At 37.0% G+C, this 18,655-nt stretch overlaps 1 protein-coding gene across 1 annotated transcript; it reads left to right on the top strand.

Moving 5' to 3' along the window:
* The first annotated feature begins 333 nt into the window (after positions 1-333).
* Positions 334-6,991, top strand: LOC135080707 (uncharacterized). The gene is made up of 3 exons (XM_063975422.1): positions 334-2,824; positions 3,192-3,404; positions 5,632-6,991. The coding sequence occupies exons 1-3, from the start codon at positions 512-514 to the stop codon at positions 5,710-5,712; spliced, it is 2,607 nt and encodes an 868-aa protein (XP_063831492.1). The 5' UTR covers positions 334-511; the 3' UTR covers positions 5,713-6,991.
* The last annotated feature ends 11,664 nt before the right edge of the window (positions 6,992-18,655 follow it).

Genomic DNA, 18,655 nt, shown 5'->3' with positions numbered 1-18,655 from the left:
TTTACACTTTGACAGCAATAGACTGACATGCAAGGTGACATGTCAATGAAGTTTTCAGTTACTGTTGCCATTAAAAGAAATTAGTACCATTAGTTTTCCGCAACATGGCGAGGGTTTTTATGTTCCTGGTCAGGCTATAATTAATTTATTATTAAATACAGAAAATAAATTTTGATCCAACCTTTTCAGATTCTTATTTTTTTACAAAGCGAGTAATACCGATATTTTACCGTTATTAAATATAAAATAACAGAATATTTTTGAAGAGAATCCGATTTTTTCTCACCACAGATTAGGCAATAATGTCAAATGTCAATGTCAAACGTCAAAAAAACGAGCGAAAATGTTTTGTGTTGTGCGCAGATAATTTTAGTAATTTGGTATTTTCTCGATAATTATCAGTTAAAATCGTCTTTGCGTATAAATACATTGTGCATATAGGTTTTATTATTGTGTGAAGTACTGTTATTGGTTATGTTCAAAAAGCAAGATTTGTTTTTCAAGTAGCGTCATGCCGCCTAAAACTAGAGCGCGGACAACGAAATCTTCGAAAGAAAACATCGGTGTTGTAGAGAAATCCAAGACGAAGACTTCTAATAAAAGTGCAAAACCTCGTAAAGCTTTGGCTGACAAAACAAACTCTGCTTCAGACGACAATGATGACGTACCAAAAAAGACCACCAAGAAGGCAGTCACTAAAGCAATTGAAATTGCAGATGAAAACACACAGAGACCCCGTCGTGAGAGACGTCTCCCCAATAGGTTTGTCGAAAATCAAGTGTTGATTAGTCTATCAAACAGTAAGGAGTCAGAAGAACCAAAATCTGTTGTTAACAAAAGCAAGACTCCGAACAAAAACGATACCTCAATAGTTTCACCGTTTAAAACACCTCAGAAAGATGCTGACAATAGCTTGTTAGCCCCTCGTCCTAAAAGGATTTGCCGCTTGCCATCTAAGTTTGATGATCATTCTGTGAGCCCTAACAAGTTCATACCTGTAGGATGTCATGCCAGTACTCCAATATTGCCTAATAAAGGTAAACCTGACAGCAAAGTTACTCAGAAACCAACCTCACAAAACTTAACCTCAAAGTCTTACCTGAAGTCTACCTCTCAAAATATAGCTAAGCAACCTAGAATACCTCTTAAGAAAAACCCAGAAAAAACATCAGACACAAATAACAATGCCAAGCAAAGGTTATTAAAGTCTAAAGCCCCAGTAAATAAATCTCAATCTCCTGAGAAATGGCCTGTAAAAACAGCTGGTCAGAAACTGTTGGAGAAAAGCTTTTCATTCAGAGTTCTTGATGATAAAAAAAAGAAGTCATCATTGAAAAGGGACAGTGGTCATCTTGATGTTTATGAGTTTACATTCGACCCTAACGAAGAACCACCACCACAGAAGAAAAAACGAAAGAGGACAGTGAAGAAAAAACCTGCCAAGCCAAAAACAGTTGTATTCAAAAATAATTATGATCAAAACGTCAACAAAGCTTTGGCAGCCTTGAAGAATATTGTTGCTAGTAACACAAAGCAATTTCCAACAAAATCTGCAACAGCTGTGCAAAATCAAGCAAAAAATGCACCTAAACCTCAAATAACTGTAACAGACACAGTTAAACAATCAGAACCTAAGAAAGTAACAGAAGAGATACAAAATGTAACTGATATCAATCATGTCTCAGTAGGAATCGAAGATATTGCAGCTGACATTGAACCTTTGCCTGACCACTTTGAAGTCAATTATTCGCCAGTAACATCTCCTAATCGTCCTAAGTCTCCAATACAAAGTACTACACAGGATCACAGCATTAACAGGACTGACAATGATCCTCTAAAACTTCAAGAAGATTTTAGTTTCTTTGATGAGCCTCCTGTAGCAAGTAGTAGCATGAATATGTCAGTAAGAAGGCCCCATGCTAGCCCCTGGAGGGTACAGTTTGAGCAGTTGCCCATAAGGTGGCAAGCTAACACTTACGTCAAGCCAAACATGACACCTGCCGTTGAATGTTCATTCATCAATATTGAAGATAACAAAAAGAAGCATGTGTACACCAATATGGTGCCTGAGGATGATGAGGTGTTGCCTGAAATTGTTGATAATAACCAACCTAATCTGAAACAAACCAGCATAATTTCTTTCATAAAAGAAATGGCAGAGAAAAGTGCCAGTAAAAGGAAAAGAGCTAGGTCTGTGACGCCAACTAAAGCTAATTCTTTGTTTGAGGATGTTTCACATTTGGGACATGGTAATAAAGATACAGCATACCAGACTCCCAGAAAAACTCCTCGAAAAGAAGCACCTGAAATTTCACCCGCTCAAGAGAGTGCTGAAAAGAATGAGTCAAATAGTAGCAAATCATCAAATAATGAAGATAAAGAAAACTCCAGTGAAGGTAAAAGCAGTAAAAAGAATACTCCAGGGAAGTCTAAGAAAGACAAAAGCAAGGATGGTACATTCTTTGGATTTGATGACAGTGAGGATCAGGAGAATATGTCACCAGTCAAGATAGATAACCCCAGAGTTAGAGCCTTGAGGCCTCGTGCTAGAGTTGTGCTTCAGGAAATAAATGCTCAGACTGGGCCTTGTAGAGCAAATATACCCCTCGCTGCAAAGACTAAAGTAGCTACCAGTTCAGAAGCAGTGAACCAAGTGTATGATGAGATGAAGTCAGCTTCCGATGCCCCAGTCTTTCCTGAGAAGAACACAGAGAATGTTGGTGCTACAGATCTGGCAGAAAACTCAAATGCTCAAGAACTTGATGATGATGATAACTATTCTGTCCATTTGTTTGAAGATATTGAAGTTGTACATCATTTGAAGGTAAGTTTTATCAAGTCATCCATTCAATTTAATATTTTTATTTTCTTTGTGTTTTCACAATTAGATTACAAATTATATTAGGTACTTACTAGCTTTCCGCCCTTGGCTTCGCGCGCGTGGACTACATTATCTACATATTTTAGGGAACCCTATTTTTTCCAAAATAAAATTTAGCCTAGGTTACTCGTGGATAATGTAGCTTTCGAATGGTGAAAGAATTTTTAAAAACGGTCCAGAAGTTTTTGAGCCTATTCATTACAACCAAACAAAGTTTTAATGTAGATTGACTATACTATAAAGTTAAAATATTTAGGACGCAATTTGGATGGTGAATTTAATTTCTGATCAAAAATGTATTACGTTTCAGCCAACCAGAAAGAGTTACGGCAAGGCCAAGAAGGTTACATTCCGCCAGGGTTCCACATCGGGCAGTGACACGAGGGCCAATGACATAGTCTATGAGCAAGAGTCAGGTGAAGAGGACGACTTGGCAGACCTCACATTCACCATGCCCAATATGGAGAAAACCAAGGCTAAGAAGAAAGCAAAACCGAAGAAAAGGGATTTGTCCAAAAAGGAGGTAGGTCAATGATCACTTAATGTTATTATGACGAGCTGTATTAGCTCCTGCCAATGATGATGTGTGTGATGGAGAAATAATATAGCAGCTGCAACAGGACTTTAAATTATTATGATTGTAACTACACTTGCGAGCAAAAGTATGGAATCACTTACATGAAGTTGTTTCCACGCGATCTTGTGAACTAACGAATTTGTTAGTAACAAAAAAAGTGGCACCATTTTAAAGATCAAACTTTTAACTTTAAATTGATACCAAATTCATTTAAATCACACCAGTATTTAAAAAGATATCCCGGCTGATGTAAAGAAGTAAGGAAAAAGACATGTATCAACTGTTTGATACGTCGCGAGTTGCGGCCTATTTACCCCCTATAAAAGCACGTGTTTTCGGATTTTTGCTTTCACATGTTGATCCTTACACATTTCCGCTTCTTTTGACACTTTACCTGGGATTCTACACCTTCAGAAGCAGTACAAATCGTTGCACTATTGCAAGAAAGGCTCAGCCACCGGGCTGTCGCACGTCAGCTCCACATAAGCCAGTCTTGGGTTTCTAAAGTTTTAAGACGCTTTCAGGAGACTGGTGGCTTTGTCCCGAGACCAAGTTCTGAACAGCGCCGGTGCACATCGCAGAAGGATGACCGTTTTTTCATGTCAAACTATGAAATCGTTATTTGACTGATATCGACGTCCAGTTGAAAGCGTGCTTATCGGTGACCTGCCGTCAGTTTCGAGCCCGTGGCAGGCCTTTTTGAAGTCAAATTCTATTGCTTATATCTTAGACGAACTGTCCACTTGCTAACAGCTATCCTACGAACATTTCTGAGCTCTTGCTGGACGTCGATACCAGTCAAATGACGATTTTATAGAGAGGTCGACATGAAAAAACGGTCATCCCTCTGCGATGTGCACCGGCGCTGTTCAGAACTTGGTATCGGGATAAAGCCACCAGTCTCCCGAAAGCGTCTTAAAACTTTCGAAACCCAGGACTGGCTTATGTGGAGCTGACGTGCGACAGCCCGCTGGCTGAGCTCTTCTTGCAATAGTGCAACGATTTGTGCTGCTTCTGAAGGTGTAGAATCCCAGGTAAAGTGTCAAAAGAAGCGGAGATGTGTAAGGATCAACGTGTAAAAGCAAAATCCGAAAACACGTGCTTTTATAGGGGGTAAATAGGCCGCAACTCGCGACGTATCAAAGAGTTGATTCATGTCTTTTTCCTTACTTCTTCACATTAACCGGGATATCTAGACTAAGAGCTAGTGAACGCCAGACCTACGTCATTTTATAAAAGCTGAAAGTTTGTCAGCGTATGCTCCCAATATAGGATATAATGTTGGTAAATTATGGAGTTTGGGTCGTGGTGGCTTTGGGAGCTATCCTAAAAAAACTGTCTGGCAAGGAGTTGGAACTGTCAAAACTGTCTGGCTTTTGGGGAAAATACTTGTAGTAATTGCCCAAGTATTATACATAAAAATCAGATTTTATAGTGTAACGGAAATCTAACTTTTACGGTGGCTTTTTCTGTATATTCAATAGACTGTAATTCTACCAATGTTATACCATTAAATCTGATTTTTATGTATAATATTTGGGCAATAATTATAAGTATTTTCCCCAACAGCCAGACAGTTTTGACAGTTCCAACTCCTTGCCAGATAGTTTTTTTAGGGTAGCACTCAAAGCCACCACGACCCAAACTTCATAATTCACCAACATTATATCCTATATTGGAAGCATACGCTGACAAACTTTCAGCTTTTATAAAATGACGTAAGTCTGGCGTTCACTAGCTCTTAGTCTAATCTTTTTAAATACTGATGTGATTTAAATAAATTTGGTATCAATTTAAAGTTAAAAGTTTAATCTTTAAAATGGTGCCACTTTTTTTGTTACTAACAAATTCGTTAGTACACAAGATCGCGTGGAAACAACTTCATGTAAGTGATTCCATACTTTTGCTCGCGAGTGTATTTTAGGGGACTATTTATCTGTCAATAAAAAATTGCATCCACTATTGCTCAAAGCAATAGCTCTTATCTATAGCAGTTAAATATTTTTAAAATAACTTAAATAATTCGAACAGCCTAAGGTGGCTATTCTCAGATGGAAGAGCAGTCGTGGCAAGCAAAAGGGGGTTCGATTCCCACCTTAGGCAGTTAGAGAGGCGACTCTTAACGCCAGATTTTTTAAAATAAATCTCAAGTATTCTTTTTTTACTTTTTCAGAAAGCTGAATTGGAGGCTTGGGCAGCCGGCTTCAATTCAATGTGTGAGGATATTGAAGAATTCCCACTGATGGTTGAGTAAATCTGTAATATTATGTCCTGGAAATTATCATTATTTTGATTTTAAGTTAAGATTATGATGTTAAGTGCCGAGTGTGTGCGTGAATGTTTTGTATTTAAAAATTAAGTTTAACTTTTTACTCCCAATCGCAACTTTATGAAATTCAACTTAAGTTGTCTACTGTAAGAAACAGTGTTTAGTTAGCTCTGTTGTCGTCATCATGAGATGATATGTGATCATGCAATATTATGTCTTATTCTTTTTACTTTTGGTATATTATGGTCATTCACGATTTTCGTCGTAGACATAGTCGGTATCGCGAAGCGAAGTCGCTAACGTGGCATTTTCCGAAGTCTATACATTTGTAAATAAATAATGTGGTGTTAATTGAGCAAAATTAGGTTATGTTTTATTTCAAATGAAAAAAGCATGCTTTATTTTTTATTAATAATGTTCTAAGTAATACTAACTTAAAAATGAATCTTAATGTAAGAAAAATGTTGACATAAAAAGAGATTTTATTATATTGTGGCCATGACAGTGTTGCCATTTTATTTAGGTTTACTATTTTAATGATAAAAATAAGGGAATATTTTATTTTAAGTACTAAGACGAAAGTCTAAAATTGCTATAGTTTTTAAGTTGTTTTGACAATATTTTGTATGTGTGTTGATGTAATCGCAACTTTTAAATAAACAAAGAACCAAGCAAAGTAACTAAAGTACAAGACAATTATACATAATGAATTAATGGTAAATAAGTATATTTTTTTAAAACTTGATCTGCCGAGATCTGCACCTTTACGAACAATAATCTGATAAGTGTCCTTAGTTAAGATGTGACGTCACAAATACATAGATGTAAATAAACTACATTTCTTTTACTAGCACTAACGCTTTTTAAAAATTGCATTTTTAATTTACTTGGGTAAAAGGTGTTCACTAAATCACTAATTTAAAATTATGTTCTTCTGATGCCTACAAAAAATGATTCTTTTAATTTGTTGCACTATTGATGCCCTTTTCATAAAATATGAATTAGAAAAGGGACAGCATTTTCATTTGTCTACTCTTGAATGGTGAATTCTGCTTTAATTTATAAAGATGTGTGTAAATTCCAGTAAAAAGGGGTTAATTTATTTTCAATTTCAATTATCGAGATCGTGTCGACACTTGAATGTGTGGTGTACTCATAACATTAGGACTGTGACTTTATTTTAAGCAGCATTTATAATTGCATTTCAGTTGTTTTAACTAACCTGATTTTTATTTTTTATTACAATAAATATTTATACTGCAAATCTTAAGTTTTATTTTATTTAAAAGACAGGAGTTAGGTATAAATAAAATACAAAACGTTTTGAAATAGTTTTTAGGAGAATGCGTTTCAAGTAAACTCACACTGCGCCCTCAACTTGGTGACAACAAATTCTTTGTGAGCATATAAAAACACAGGCTTGTTATTAGTTAATTACAGTTTAATTTACTGGCAGATATTTTAATTAATAAAACAAATAATTTTATTTTTAATGAATAGAGATATTTAAATTAATAAAAGTCGGGATTGTCAGCTGCAATATGTTTGCCAATGTTGGTTTGGTCACAGGTTTGGCTTATGGTTTCACCTCGTGAAAAAGGTTAGTAAAATCAATTCAACATTGTTTGTCAAAATTAAACTAAACACAATAATTTTGCCTCTTTTCTTCGTCATGTTTTATCAAGTGGTAGAGCATCTACGAATAAAACGAATTTAAAATTCCTTCCTTTTTTTGGAAGTTCACTTTCGGCTTTGTAAAGAATCTTCATGCTTTCGTAGCATCCTAGCTACGGCTACGAATGAAACGAGCGAACGTGTTGATTTTGCTTTACAAGGGTAGGTGGCGCTACACGTATCGAAAATAAAAGCGTTCTCTACCGAAAAGCATTTTTGAATGAAATGTTGATTCTACTTATTTATTATCATTTATTGTGGGATCTTATGAAACGTATGTAGAGATACGATCGAGTCTGATTTTTAAAGGAATTGTTACATGGTCTACCTATAAGGAATCTTTAGACAAATATCGTGACCACTTGCAATGGAGAGAAACTGTTAAATTTTTGTACCTAGGTATTATCATAATAATCGACTGAAAGAGATATTGAACTCTATCCCTAACATATAACATGCCCCTTAAACAAGTGGCAAAACGTAACAGTTGTAATTTTATTTATTTACTTATTTTATTGGGCTATCAACATGAAAGGCCTTCGCTCCAGCGTTTGTTGTAGTATGGAGTTATTTCGCTGCGTGATGGGATTCGATAAAATCGGAGCGATCAAAAAGTGCTAAGTACTTGGCCCATGGATAGATTTTCGCACATTACTAGATACCTAGACAGCTCGGTATCATTGTTATTCATTTTTGTTTTAATTACATTGCTTGTGTTTCGAGTGGGTTCACCACAATAGTGCGACAGGGTTCAAACCTGCGTTCCTTGAATCTCGTATCCGAGACCACCAAGGAAACCGTTGAGCTATGTCGTAATATATGAATATTGCGGGACTTTGTTACAAAAGTCAGCCCGTCAATTGAGCTATAAAATTGCGTATTAAATGGAAGTAAATATCATGTGGTCAGGTTAGTACCTATTCCATCTCTGTTGATTTTTTGGTATTTCTCAGAATATGAAGGGTTTTCTCCGAAAACGCCCACAACTCTCCTTGAAATTAAGCAAAAATTCCAACCGCATTATCTCATCTGAAGGTATAATTAAAATTGAAAAATTAATCCATCTAACAAAGTAACCACCCTAATACGATGCCGGCGCTATATTAAAACGATTGCTCTTCGGCAAATATGGCGAGCGGCTGAATTATACAGTGGGAGCAAATATTATGCTCGCAAACATACGTCCCGGGAGAACGGCTAGTTCGCGCACTCAAAATTAAAAGCATACAATGAAAATACTGGCATGGCCCTCTTATACCCTGTCGCGAAAAGTGAGTGTCCTCCATCTCACTCTCAACACTGCTCTAAAGTGGCTCGCGGTATTGTTGTCTATGAAAACAGCCGCCCGAGTGTTTTTTTGTTTATGGACTCTTCGGTGTTGCCACTCGAAAATAAATAGCGGCGCGGTAACGAGCAATATGCCGTAACAAGCTAGAACAATGTTTTGTCTTCGCAATCGATTCGTTGTTTGATTTTGTTCCTAACGAGACGATAACCGCCCGATACCGCTTTAATCTATAACAAACAAGAGTTTTGCTGGTTTGCAATGAAACGGGCGTTAACTACATCGAGTTATGAAGACCGCTCTCTCTTTTCTGTTGTGTTTTAAAATGTAGGAATAATACTTTTCTGGGCCTGGGATTTTTAAAAATAAATAAATTTCCTAGCCTACTAAGAAAGTACAAGATACTCGCAGATAGCTAGCTCTACATAAACTCATAAATTCCTGCAAGAGAAACAAAAGACGGAGAATCATACCATTCCACTGTCTTTCGAATTTCAACTCGTGTTTGTTTCTTAATTGAATAACTAATATCTGTCACGAGCCCCGTCATAATAAATTAACAATTTGACTATTTCAGTCATTTAATTAAAGGGTGGCACGCCAGGTTGTCCGGGCGGGGAATATTAACCGCAATTCTCAGCCAACATTCACAAAATTGACACGTCAAATATTTGGGAGTTCGTCCTGGGACCACGTTAGACGGCAAACAGAATCGTGTCTGTCCTCCCTTAATTTCCGATGTTTCTACTCGATTGGAGCTGGCAACCAATGTAACTTTAAACGAAGGAGCGTTAGGTTGGTTTTTGCTCGGCACGCGCGCGCTCGAATGGCGGTTGTCACAACAAAATGGCGCTGACTCTGTTTGAATTGGGCCGTATCAGTCGCAAGCGGAGATTCATTTTGTCGCGTTGCTTAAGACCTTAGTAGTCTCCAACATATTGTCTGTGCACACACAGTGAGTGTGTGTCCGAGTGTTAAGCGTGCATTTAAAGCTAGCTACAAATTTGTTGTTTCAGTACAAATACAATGATGATATTGTTTGCAGTTAGACTTTGCGTTCGATCGAGGAGTTTGTTTGGCAGCTGCCGCGGTGCCCACTCGCCACTTGTAAATTGATTAAGTTCATCGTCGTGTACTCGCTGTATTTACATTTTCTATATCATCCGCCGCTTTGTACGCTGCTTCTTGATTTACTTTATCAATTGTCGTCATATGCCTAGATTTATCGGTATCCGTAATATGTATTAGTAGGGTAACATCTTATCTACTTACTTCTTGATATTTAATTTTAACACCTCTTGAAATAATCATGAAAGGATAGACTGTATCAGCAGAAGAGTAATTTCAGAATATTTCAGTATTCTATAAATTTTAATGTGCCTCCATTTAATTTATTCGAAGGTCCTGTGAACTTCTGTGTGATTTTATGTAGAGATACCCACTTATGGAAACTTAAGGAAACCTAGGGATACCATGTAGTTTTGATTTATAAGTTACTCAAATAATTATGTAGAGACACTAATAAGGCAATCACGAGCAACCTGTTGAACAAACTAAAATCCAAACAAGGCAAATATCTTAATTAACACAAGCGCTCTATCTGTTTAAATCAAATCAGCTAACCAAACCGCTGTTAATATGTTTAATCTCTAAATTTGCCTTGATTAAAAACTGGTAAACAACAACTTTCAAAAGAGGAGCATACTTAACAAATATATATTGTCAACTTTACGCTGCGACGGTAAATATTAAATAATATGTGTACATTCTACAGGTAAATAATTCTGTCGCTAGCCGTCTACCTGCGCAGTGTTGCCATTATCATAAACCAAACACGTCAATATTTACCCACACAAACAAGGGCGTAATTTTTAAATAAATTGTGGCATTTCGCGAAATTGCTTCCGCAAATACGATTGTGGACACTGGAGCGCTGCGGAACTTTTTTCGGCCATTACGCTACGAGTCTGGTCAACGTTACGTTCCGATGAAATGTTTTATTAATTTTCGTGTAATGAGCAAATAATGAGGTATTTTAAACGAGCGCGAGTGTACTTTAGTTCGCGTCGTGTCCGATAGATGGAGCTAGTCGTATTGTAAGTTGGTAGAGTATGCAAGGGTTGGTTTTAACTTAGGCCAATCTTTTGCAGACAGAAAGTAGAGTGAAGTGTCTAAATATAAACTACAATATTACTAATCTGGAAGTGCCTCAATCACGAACGTTGTATGTTTAACAGAATAAGTACTGACTTATGAAACTTACGCGGTTGTGTACATTAGATACGAAACTCTACCAAAACCTTGTTAGCTAATATCCTAAAATTTTTAATCTTAACTCTAAGAATGTAATAAACTATTGATTGAATCATAACATTAGACTCTACATCACTATCAACCGTGCATTTAGTAGAGCGGGATAAATGTATGTATGTGTAGATACATACATACATACTGTTCTAATACATAGCTATTAACGCTAATTACTAGTCGGAGCCGGGCTAAGTGTATTAATGTAAGCAATAACTTAAACGAGACCGGAGTCCGCCATCTTGTATCAAATTTCCCGTTTATTGCTACAACACGTTGAGCGCCATTGAAAGACGACTAAGTATTTTGTTCAAAACAAGGGTAAAACTAATTTAAATTAGTGTATTTGAAGCACCAGAATTTATTTATTTAATATTAGAAAATAATAATGATACTTAGGTATTACCAATTTTTGGACAGTAGTATTTCTCAGAAACGTTAAAGACGTCTACAGACGACTCTATTTAGTTAAGCTAAGTATCTACTTATTACATAATTAGATGGAAGTATACCTCATCTAACGACAAGTATCTAGATTGAGACCTATTTGCGCAGCTGGGTTTAATCCAGGGTTATAAAGATTAATGCTGACATTTAAAAGCATTAACAGCTCCTGAGTTTGAATTTTGTAAAGACAGCATTCCTAGTTATACAATCCTGTAGCTTATCCCCTAGGTGGCATATGAAGCTATTTGTCATTAGGTACTTCTTTAAGTTCTAATAAGGCTTCATTCTAAGGAACTCTACAAACTCAAACTTCGACTAAAGTTAACATAGCCTTATTATTTTTATATAGAGATCCAAAAATAGTATAATAGGAAACTAACTTGTATTATGTCGTGTGACTTAATCGCATCTCTGTGGCGCCCACCACAACATTACGTCGACGGTCAGTGCTTGTGCGAGAAAGATAATCCCTCTATTGGCCGTCCGTCCTCCGCAACTATCTGACTGGCCATCAACCCTCCGAGCCCTCCGAGAGGGCTATGCCTCGGTTTACTATCGGCTGATTGTGTAGTAAAATTATGTCAACCTATAAAGCAAATCCGATGATTTGATAAGCCCAAAAAGCTGACATTAAAAACATATTTTAATTAATCAATTTTTATCGATACAAGTCATAGATAAGTTTATCCATGCCTGCTAGTGGCAAGCATTAGTTTTATTTTGATTATAATAATTTCAGCCAAATGAAATTCACTACTGGTCTTAGGTAACCCATAAGTAACGCCAAAAAGTATATTTTTTTTCATCCAGCAGCAGCATTATCAAGCTGGGAGCATCCTATTCCAACTCTACATTTGCCAAGACGTTCCTTCACGACATGACTCTATTATGTATTTGGCTTCTGTCTATTTCCTTTACTTTAAAATCTGGAATTATTAGGTAAGGCTTGTTCCGAAACCTACTTCCAGATTTTCTCTTCTATGTATGCTCACTTTGTTTATTTCTAAAGGCCTCTTTCATTTCAATTGTAGGTTTCCGTGTCATCATCATAAATTCAAAGTTAAATTGTGTCACGTTTCCAAAAAACTTAAGTTACATCGGCAAAGATATTTAATCGTAGGGCTCCGTAAGGCAGATGCGCACTATTTGCTTAGGATGCGGCTGCAGCTTGTGATCGCTCACTTCGCAGTTAACGATTGAATTCCGCATTATTAATATGAATTGGTAGGTAAAGGTAAATAGTTGATTATTCATTTATATGTATAAGTTGGTATTTTTTCCATCAAAATCTTCAATGTTGTGAAACCGTATTGTAGGTTGGTACTACATACTTCCACTTTCTAGGTATTTGCCTAAATTACGAGTAAAGCTTTGGCTGTCGAAAGAGAAGTTATCATACGAACTTTAATTTATTGAGAGTGCGAATGACAATTTTGCATACTAGTATTAAGAATCTCTACTGTTAGGTCTCGGACTCGTTTGCCCCGTAAGTTTCGCCCCTCAAATCATATGAACCTTGTTTGCTAGGTATTCTGGCGAAGGGGTGAAAGATACGGGGCAAACGGGTACAGGACTATAATGATGCAAAGATCCAAAAAATGTTCTGTAAAATCTACTATATAAAAATAAGTCGGGTTTTCCTCCCTGACGCTATAACTCCAGAACGCACGAACCGATTTCCACGGTTTTGCATTCGTTGGAAAGGTCTCGGGCTCCGTGAGGTTTATAGCAAAGAAAATTCGGGAAAATGGAGTAAAACAGGATCCACGCGTACGAAGTCGCGGGCGGCCGCTAGTGTAGTTATAAAATAGCAACAGCTTCATTTTTATTTCGTAATTAACGGAATTGCTTTGATGTAAAGATAACAATGTTATACTAAGCATTATATCCAAGTACCTACTGCTATTTGCGTATTATTCCCTTCCTGATGATGAAATATTACAGTACGCGAACTTCCAGCATCTGCGCCCTGAGTTGGCAATAATTTCATTAATTTACGAAACTTAAGTAACTCGACTCTAAGCGGAATGTACAATTTATGTAAAACGCTCGCCGAAACGCAAACAGAGCCTAATACTAGTGAAGTGCTCGCTCGCTCGAAGAATCGACTCGATTCAGTAATATTGACTCTATAAAAGTACCTACCAAGTTTTTCATCGTAAATCGTAATAACACTTATGTTCCTTACTTACGTCCGTATTCATAAACATAACTATGAGGTAACGTCTCACAGTGCGCGTTGAAGCACAAGGTGTCATGACACACGAACCATTCACGGAGCTCTATTCAACGCTGTGAGTTCGATTTGCTACTTCACTTAAGCAAGCATCGTTTGTGAATACGGGCATTAGTACTCTTTTGAGATCGTTCATGGTCTAGTGGTTAAGGTAGAGCTCTCTTCACCCGGGTTAGATTCCCAGTTATGGCAAGAAAATAGTACATTATTTTGTGTAACTAGTAATAGATTGTCAATTGGTTAATCGTATATACCAATGAAAATATTGGCGACGCCTCTATCAATGCAAAGTAGTCTAATTTTAGATGCTCTCCAATTACTTAGCTATTGAGTCTGTACATCAACAACTACATCAAACAGTATAAAATGAAAAATACAACTCCAAATGTAGGTATCATTCCACCATCAGTTATGGTTAATTTAGGTGTTTTTATAATTAGAAAAAAAAATTTACGCCGCCATCGACTCGATAATAACTTAGCAGCGCCCATCACTACCTACCTAATACCTACTTGAAACTAGTAACCGGGTTCTAAGTAGATTAAGTATAGCTTCCTAGGTACGTATACGTATGTAGGTTATTTCAGTGCAGTTACAAACTTCTGTGATACATAGAGTAAATGGAGAACCTGAAAATTGAAACAGGAGAGCTGCAATGATTAAAGGGTCTCTAGGTTCAGAAAGTCTGAGCTGGTGGTTTAATGTGAGTTGTTTTTGCGGGTTCGATTCGACTCTTGCTGGGGACAAATGGGAAATATTAAATGCAGTGTCTCTAGCATTATCAAATAATCTGTGTCATACTTTTTTCTTAGCCCTATCTGTAGTCCTCGGAGTATGTGGTTCGATTCCCATCGACTCCTTTATTTCCGTTCACCACAAACTACAGTAATCTTAAAAAAAGCGCACATACTTAAGTAAAAAGTCTTTAGGAAAATCAGAAAACAATAAGTACGCAAGTTTTCCATATTTTTTCTCAGCAAAAGGCAATAACTCTGTATGTATAAAATCCTCAACAATTGCAGTCGTAGCAAAACTTTCCCGGAAAATTGGGAAAACGTTTCGTACGTTTTCCATCATCTTAGAAAAAGGCAATAGAAGGCAGTTCTCGCTAAAAGCTAATCTTAACACACCTAGGTATAAACTCAATCGTGGCAGATTTTCCCGGAAAATCTTTCCGTATGTTTTCCGTCTTTTCCTTACCAAAAGGCAATACCCTGGCTAGCGAATTAATACTTGGTTCCCACTGGCCGTAAATAAGGCCCGGCAAACACGGTGGGCAAACAACATAAAACACGGAGCGTTGCAATTAAAAACGCATCGCCACGTGACCGCCGCCATCTTGGTTTGCTTTCCCGCGAATAAGTGATTAATGTTGTTTGCCGGGTGACGGGTGCTTTTTGCCGATAGATGAGTGTGGTAATTGAGTTTTAAAAGATAGAGTACGTTTTTGCTAACGCATACCTAGGTATGCGTTCTATTACTATTCACTTATGTAACTTCAAATTCTCATTAAGTCTAGACTTAATGAGAATTTGAAGTTAGTAAGTAACTATGAAAATTATGGACTTTTCTGTAATTTTTTTCAGACAATTTTGTTTGGGAATTATACTTTTGTACATACATTTACATTGTAGATAGAGATAACAATAAGCTTTAGAAAACTTTAATTTAATTTTCAATAACTGCCAGCCCAAATAAAATTATTATAAAATTTTCATGAAAATGAGCGCCATTTAGGTCGAGCTGGTTGGAAAGATAGATAAACAAATGTTCTAAAGAGTTACAGTCTGACTTGATGGAATTTTTTTCTCTGTAATAACAGTGTAACTCGTTTGGAACAAGCATCTCTATCGGAGGTGCGTCCATAATTCATCTATTTTTTTTTATCCACAACGAGGAAGCTCTTGGCCAGTATCTCACCTGATGGTAAGTGACGATCAGGCCGAAGGTGGAAGCGAGCTTCACCCGGAATACTCAACCACGGAGGAACTGGCTATCTTACTTCTAACTGCCGGAACACAACAATGCTGTTAACATTGTTGTTATGGCGACAGACGTAGGTAATATGGTGGTAGCTAGCCAGGCGGACTTAGAACAAGCCCTACCACCAACCAAACCGAACAGAAAGATCTGCCCCCACTGAGAATCGAACCCGGGACCTCTACGTCTGAAGCAGATGGTCTTACCACTAGGCAACAGAGATCTATGCACCTACAAAGCTACCGTGACGTCAACCAGTGGATTGTCTTTTAATCCTGCCCAACTTTTGTTACCAGGCTTTTGCTTATTCACCTAACCTAAGCTGCCTACACACTAGTCCACTATCCAGTATCTAGGCCGAACAACGAGCTGTTTGCGAGCCGCGATTAAAGTCAACAAGCCGAGTGGGTGCGCGCCCGAACGCGATCAAAAACTACGATTGCGCTCGATCAAACTGTAACCAGTGTTCAATACTGGAAGTTTGATAAAATTTGAATTCAAATTCAAATCTTTTATTTGCACGTCATATAATCTAGGCTAGAAAACTTGCTTGCTTGCTTTGATGATAACGATGTCTTGTTCGCTTTTTTACGGCAATATGGCTTGTTCTACTTCAGGACAACATAAATATCAGGTCGTGCTGAAAAGTGGCAAACTTAACTCATTACTTTTGTAATCCTCTTAATTTTATTCTTTACTAACTCTGCTCTTTTAATGTTTTGTTTCAATTCAATGTTTCAATGTCCTCTCTTCTAATTTTACCACAAATATATACTCTACAATTCGACATTTATGTGATAGCATGGAAAGTGGCTAATAAAAACAGTAATAAATACTATTCAACCGAATAAACGTTCTATGTTAACTTCCGTGCCGCTTAACATCAAACAGCACATGGGAAGGCTGAACAGCAAAAGCTTCTATGTACAAATTCCGCAATTCTAAACCCGTGCAACCGAAAAAACGGCATTACATATTTATACGCGCCGCCCCTGTAATAAGTGTTTTTTATTTATGCGCGCCCGCGGCGGTAATATCGGTAAGATCGGGGATCATCCGCTGTAGAGGGGTTCAAGGGAGTGAACGATTAAAAATCGCTCGAAAATGAAAACGTATCTATCGCTCGATATTTGGGAGAATAATGCACAACCAGACTCTACATTTTAGTTGCACAAAAAGTAGGTACCCATTACAACTACAAATTATTATGTAGTTTGCCACGGCGTGCAGCGTTTAGCTTGATGTGCCATCGTCTGTACTATAGCGGTAACTTTAGTTTAATAACTACTTAGAATGTTTTAATTATTTTTAAGAGTTCCATTAGCAAAGATCATTTCCCCCAAAACATAATAAGTACCTACTCAACATGCCTATTAACTTTCAAGTAGCTAATTAATTATAAAATTATTTCTACGGTAATTATAACAAATATATAGTAGTATTAGTAGTACATGCAGGTGAATCAGATGTAGGTTGAGAATTAATACTCGTATTCATCACACAATTTATGAAACTTATGTCACCTAAAATTATTATAGAGCGCCAAAATATCGAGCGATGCCACAATCGCACCCCGCCGGGGGCTGAGCAGACGCGATTTCATGCACCAGTCCGTTCATCCGACGTTTATTGTGCGCTTTATTTGTAAACTGTTATTGTTGTCTTCACGTGATTGTTTTAGGGGACCTATTCTGATGGCGTTCTAATCCAAACAGAGCACAGATTTGCTTATTCGATGTTAATTAATTTTGGGATGTGCGAAAGAGAGAAACGAATGTAGCATTTAACATAAAGATAAGTTATTTTATTTATTCCGTCTAGTAGCGTGAGAAAAAGGAACATCAATCAAAGCTTGTGTCGTTTAAACATGGCAGCTTTCGTGTGTAGGTACATGTCATACAGTGGACACATCAGACTCTACTTTGTTACATAATCGGGGTTTAAGTGTTTAGCTTAAAACAAATTATTTTATTTGCATGGGCTATTAAAAAGTACTCACAAATCGTCAAATATTTAAATAAAAAAAGCTAATAAAACTTAAAGTTGTGCTCTTATGGAGCCTTTCGTTCGCTCATAATCGTTTTGCCCTACCAGCGCTTCAAGACCAACATTTGGCAAGTGCTGAGAAGAAGTGCCGCAACAAACTCAGTCGCCACCGCTTATCTTATGTGCTTTCGTTACATAGTTTAGGCACGCTACGCTCCTGTAAGATTTTAAACAATATTAAATGTCGTGTAGGAGGCCTCGCAGACTAAAGAAATCTACGGTAACTCTCAACATTGTTCGCTTTAATGACGTGTGGCTCATTGTTATTTGTAACAATTAATTAACGCTATCACTGAGTCACGGGTGCCACCTTATCTACGGCAAACATCTGCAGTCAAAGTGCCCCAACGTCATTTAGGTTTAAACGATTACATGCCCGCTTGACGGCTGACATGTGACTGCAGAGTTTAAAATAACAACTATGTAGCCGTACATTATGTTATTAAAATTGCTACGCTAATTTTAGTAGCATACTACCACTATTTTTCGCTTAAAACTGAATTAGGTAGGCTACTTTTCTTGTGTTATATCAGAACATGGCTTAGTTTCTAAAAACATGTTGTAACCTTTACTTAAATTAAAATTGGCGACTTTTCATGAGAGCCTAAAACTGAAAGACTCTACCATACAATAGTACAGTGTTCTGTTACTTTATCTCCATTTTGTAAGTTTCATTTGGACGTTTCTTGTCTTCAAATATGTATCATCAACATCTCAACACCACCAAAAATACTTACGTAAATTTGGAACTTATGCCATGAAAGCTTCGACTATTAACGTGCTCTATAAAGCACGGAATTAAATATCTTTTTCGAAAATATCATATCCTAAGTAGGAAAAGTACAAAGTGATTTTGCACTATGTGTGTCTTGAGAATCGAGACTATCATCTACTAACAGCATTGCAGAAAGAAATTAAACATAATTTCAGCGCGAGTCAAACTCACTCTACAG

The sequence above is a fragment of the Ostrinia nubilalis genome, chromosome 18, assembly GCF_963855985.1.
Source record: "Ostrinia nubilalis chromosome 18, ilOstNubi1.1, whole genome shotgun sequence".
Taxonomy (NCBI): Eukaryota; Metazoa; Arthropoda; class Insecta; order Lepidoptera; family Crambidae; genus Ostrinia; species Ostrinia nubilalis.
This window is presented reverse-complemented; position numbering and strand designations above follow the sequence as displayed.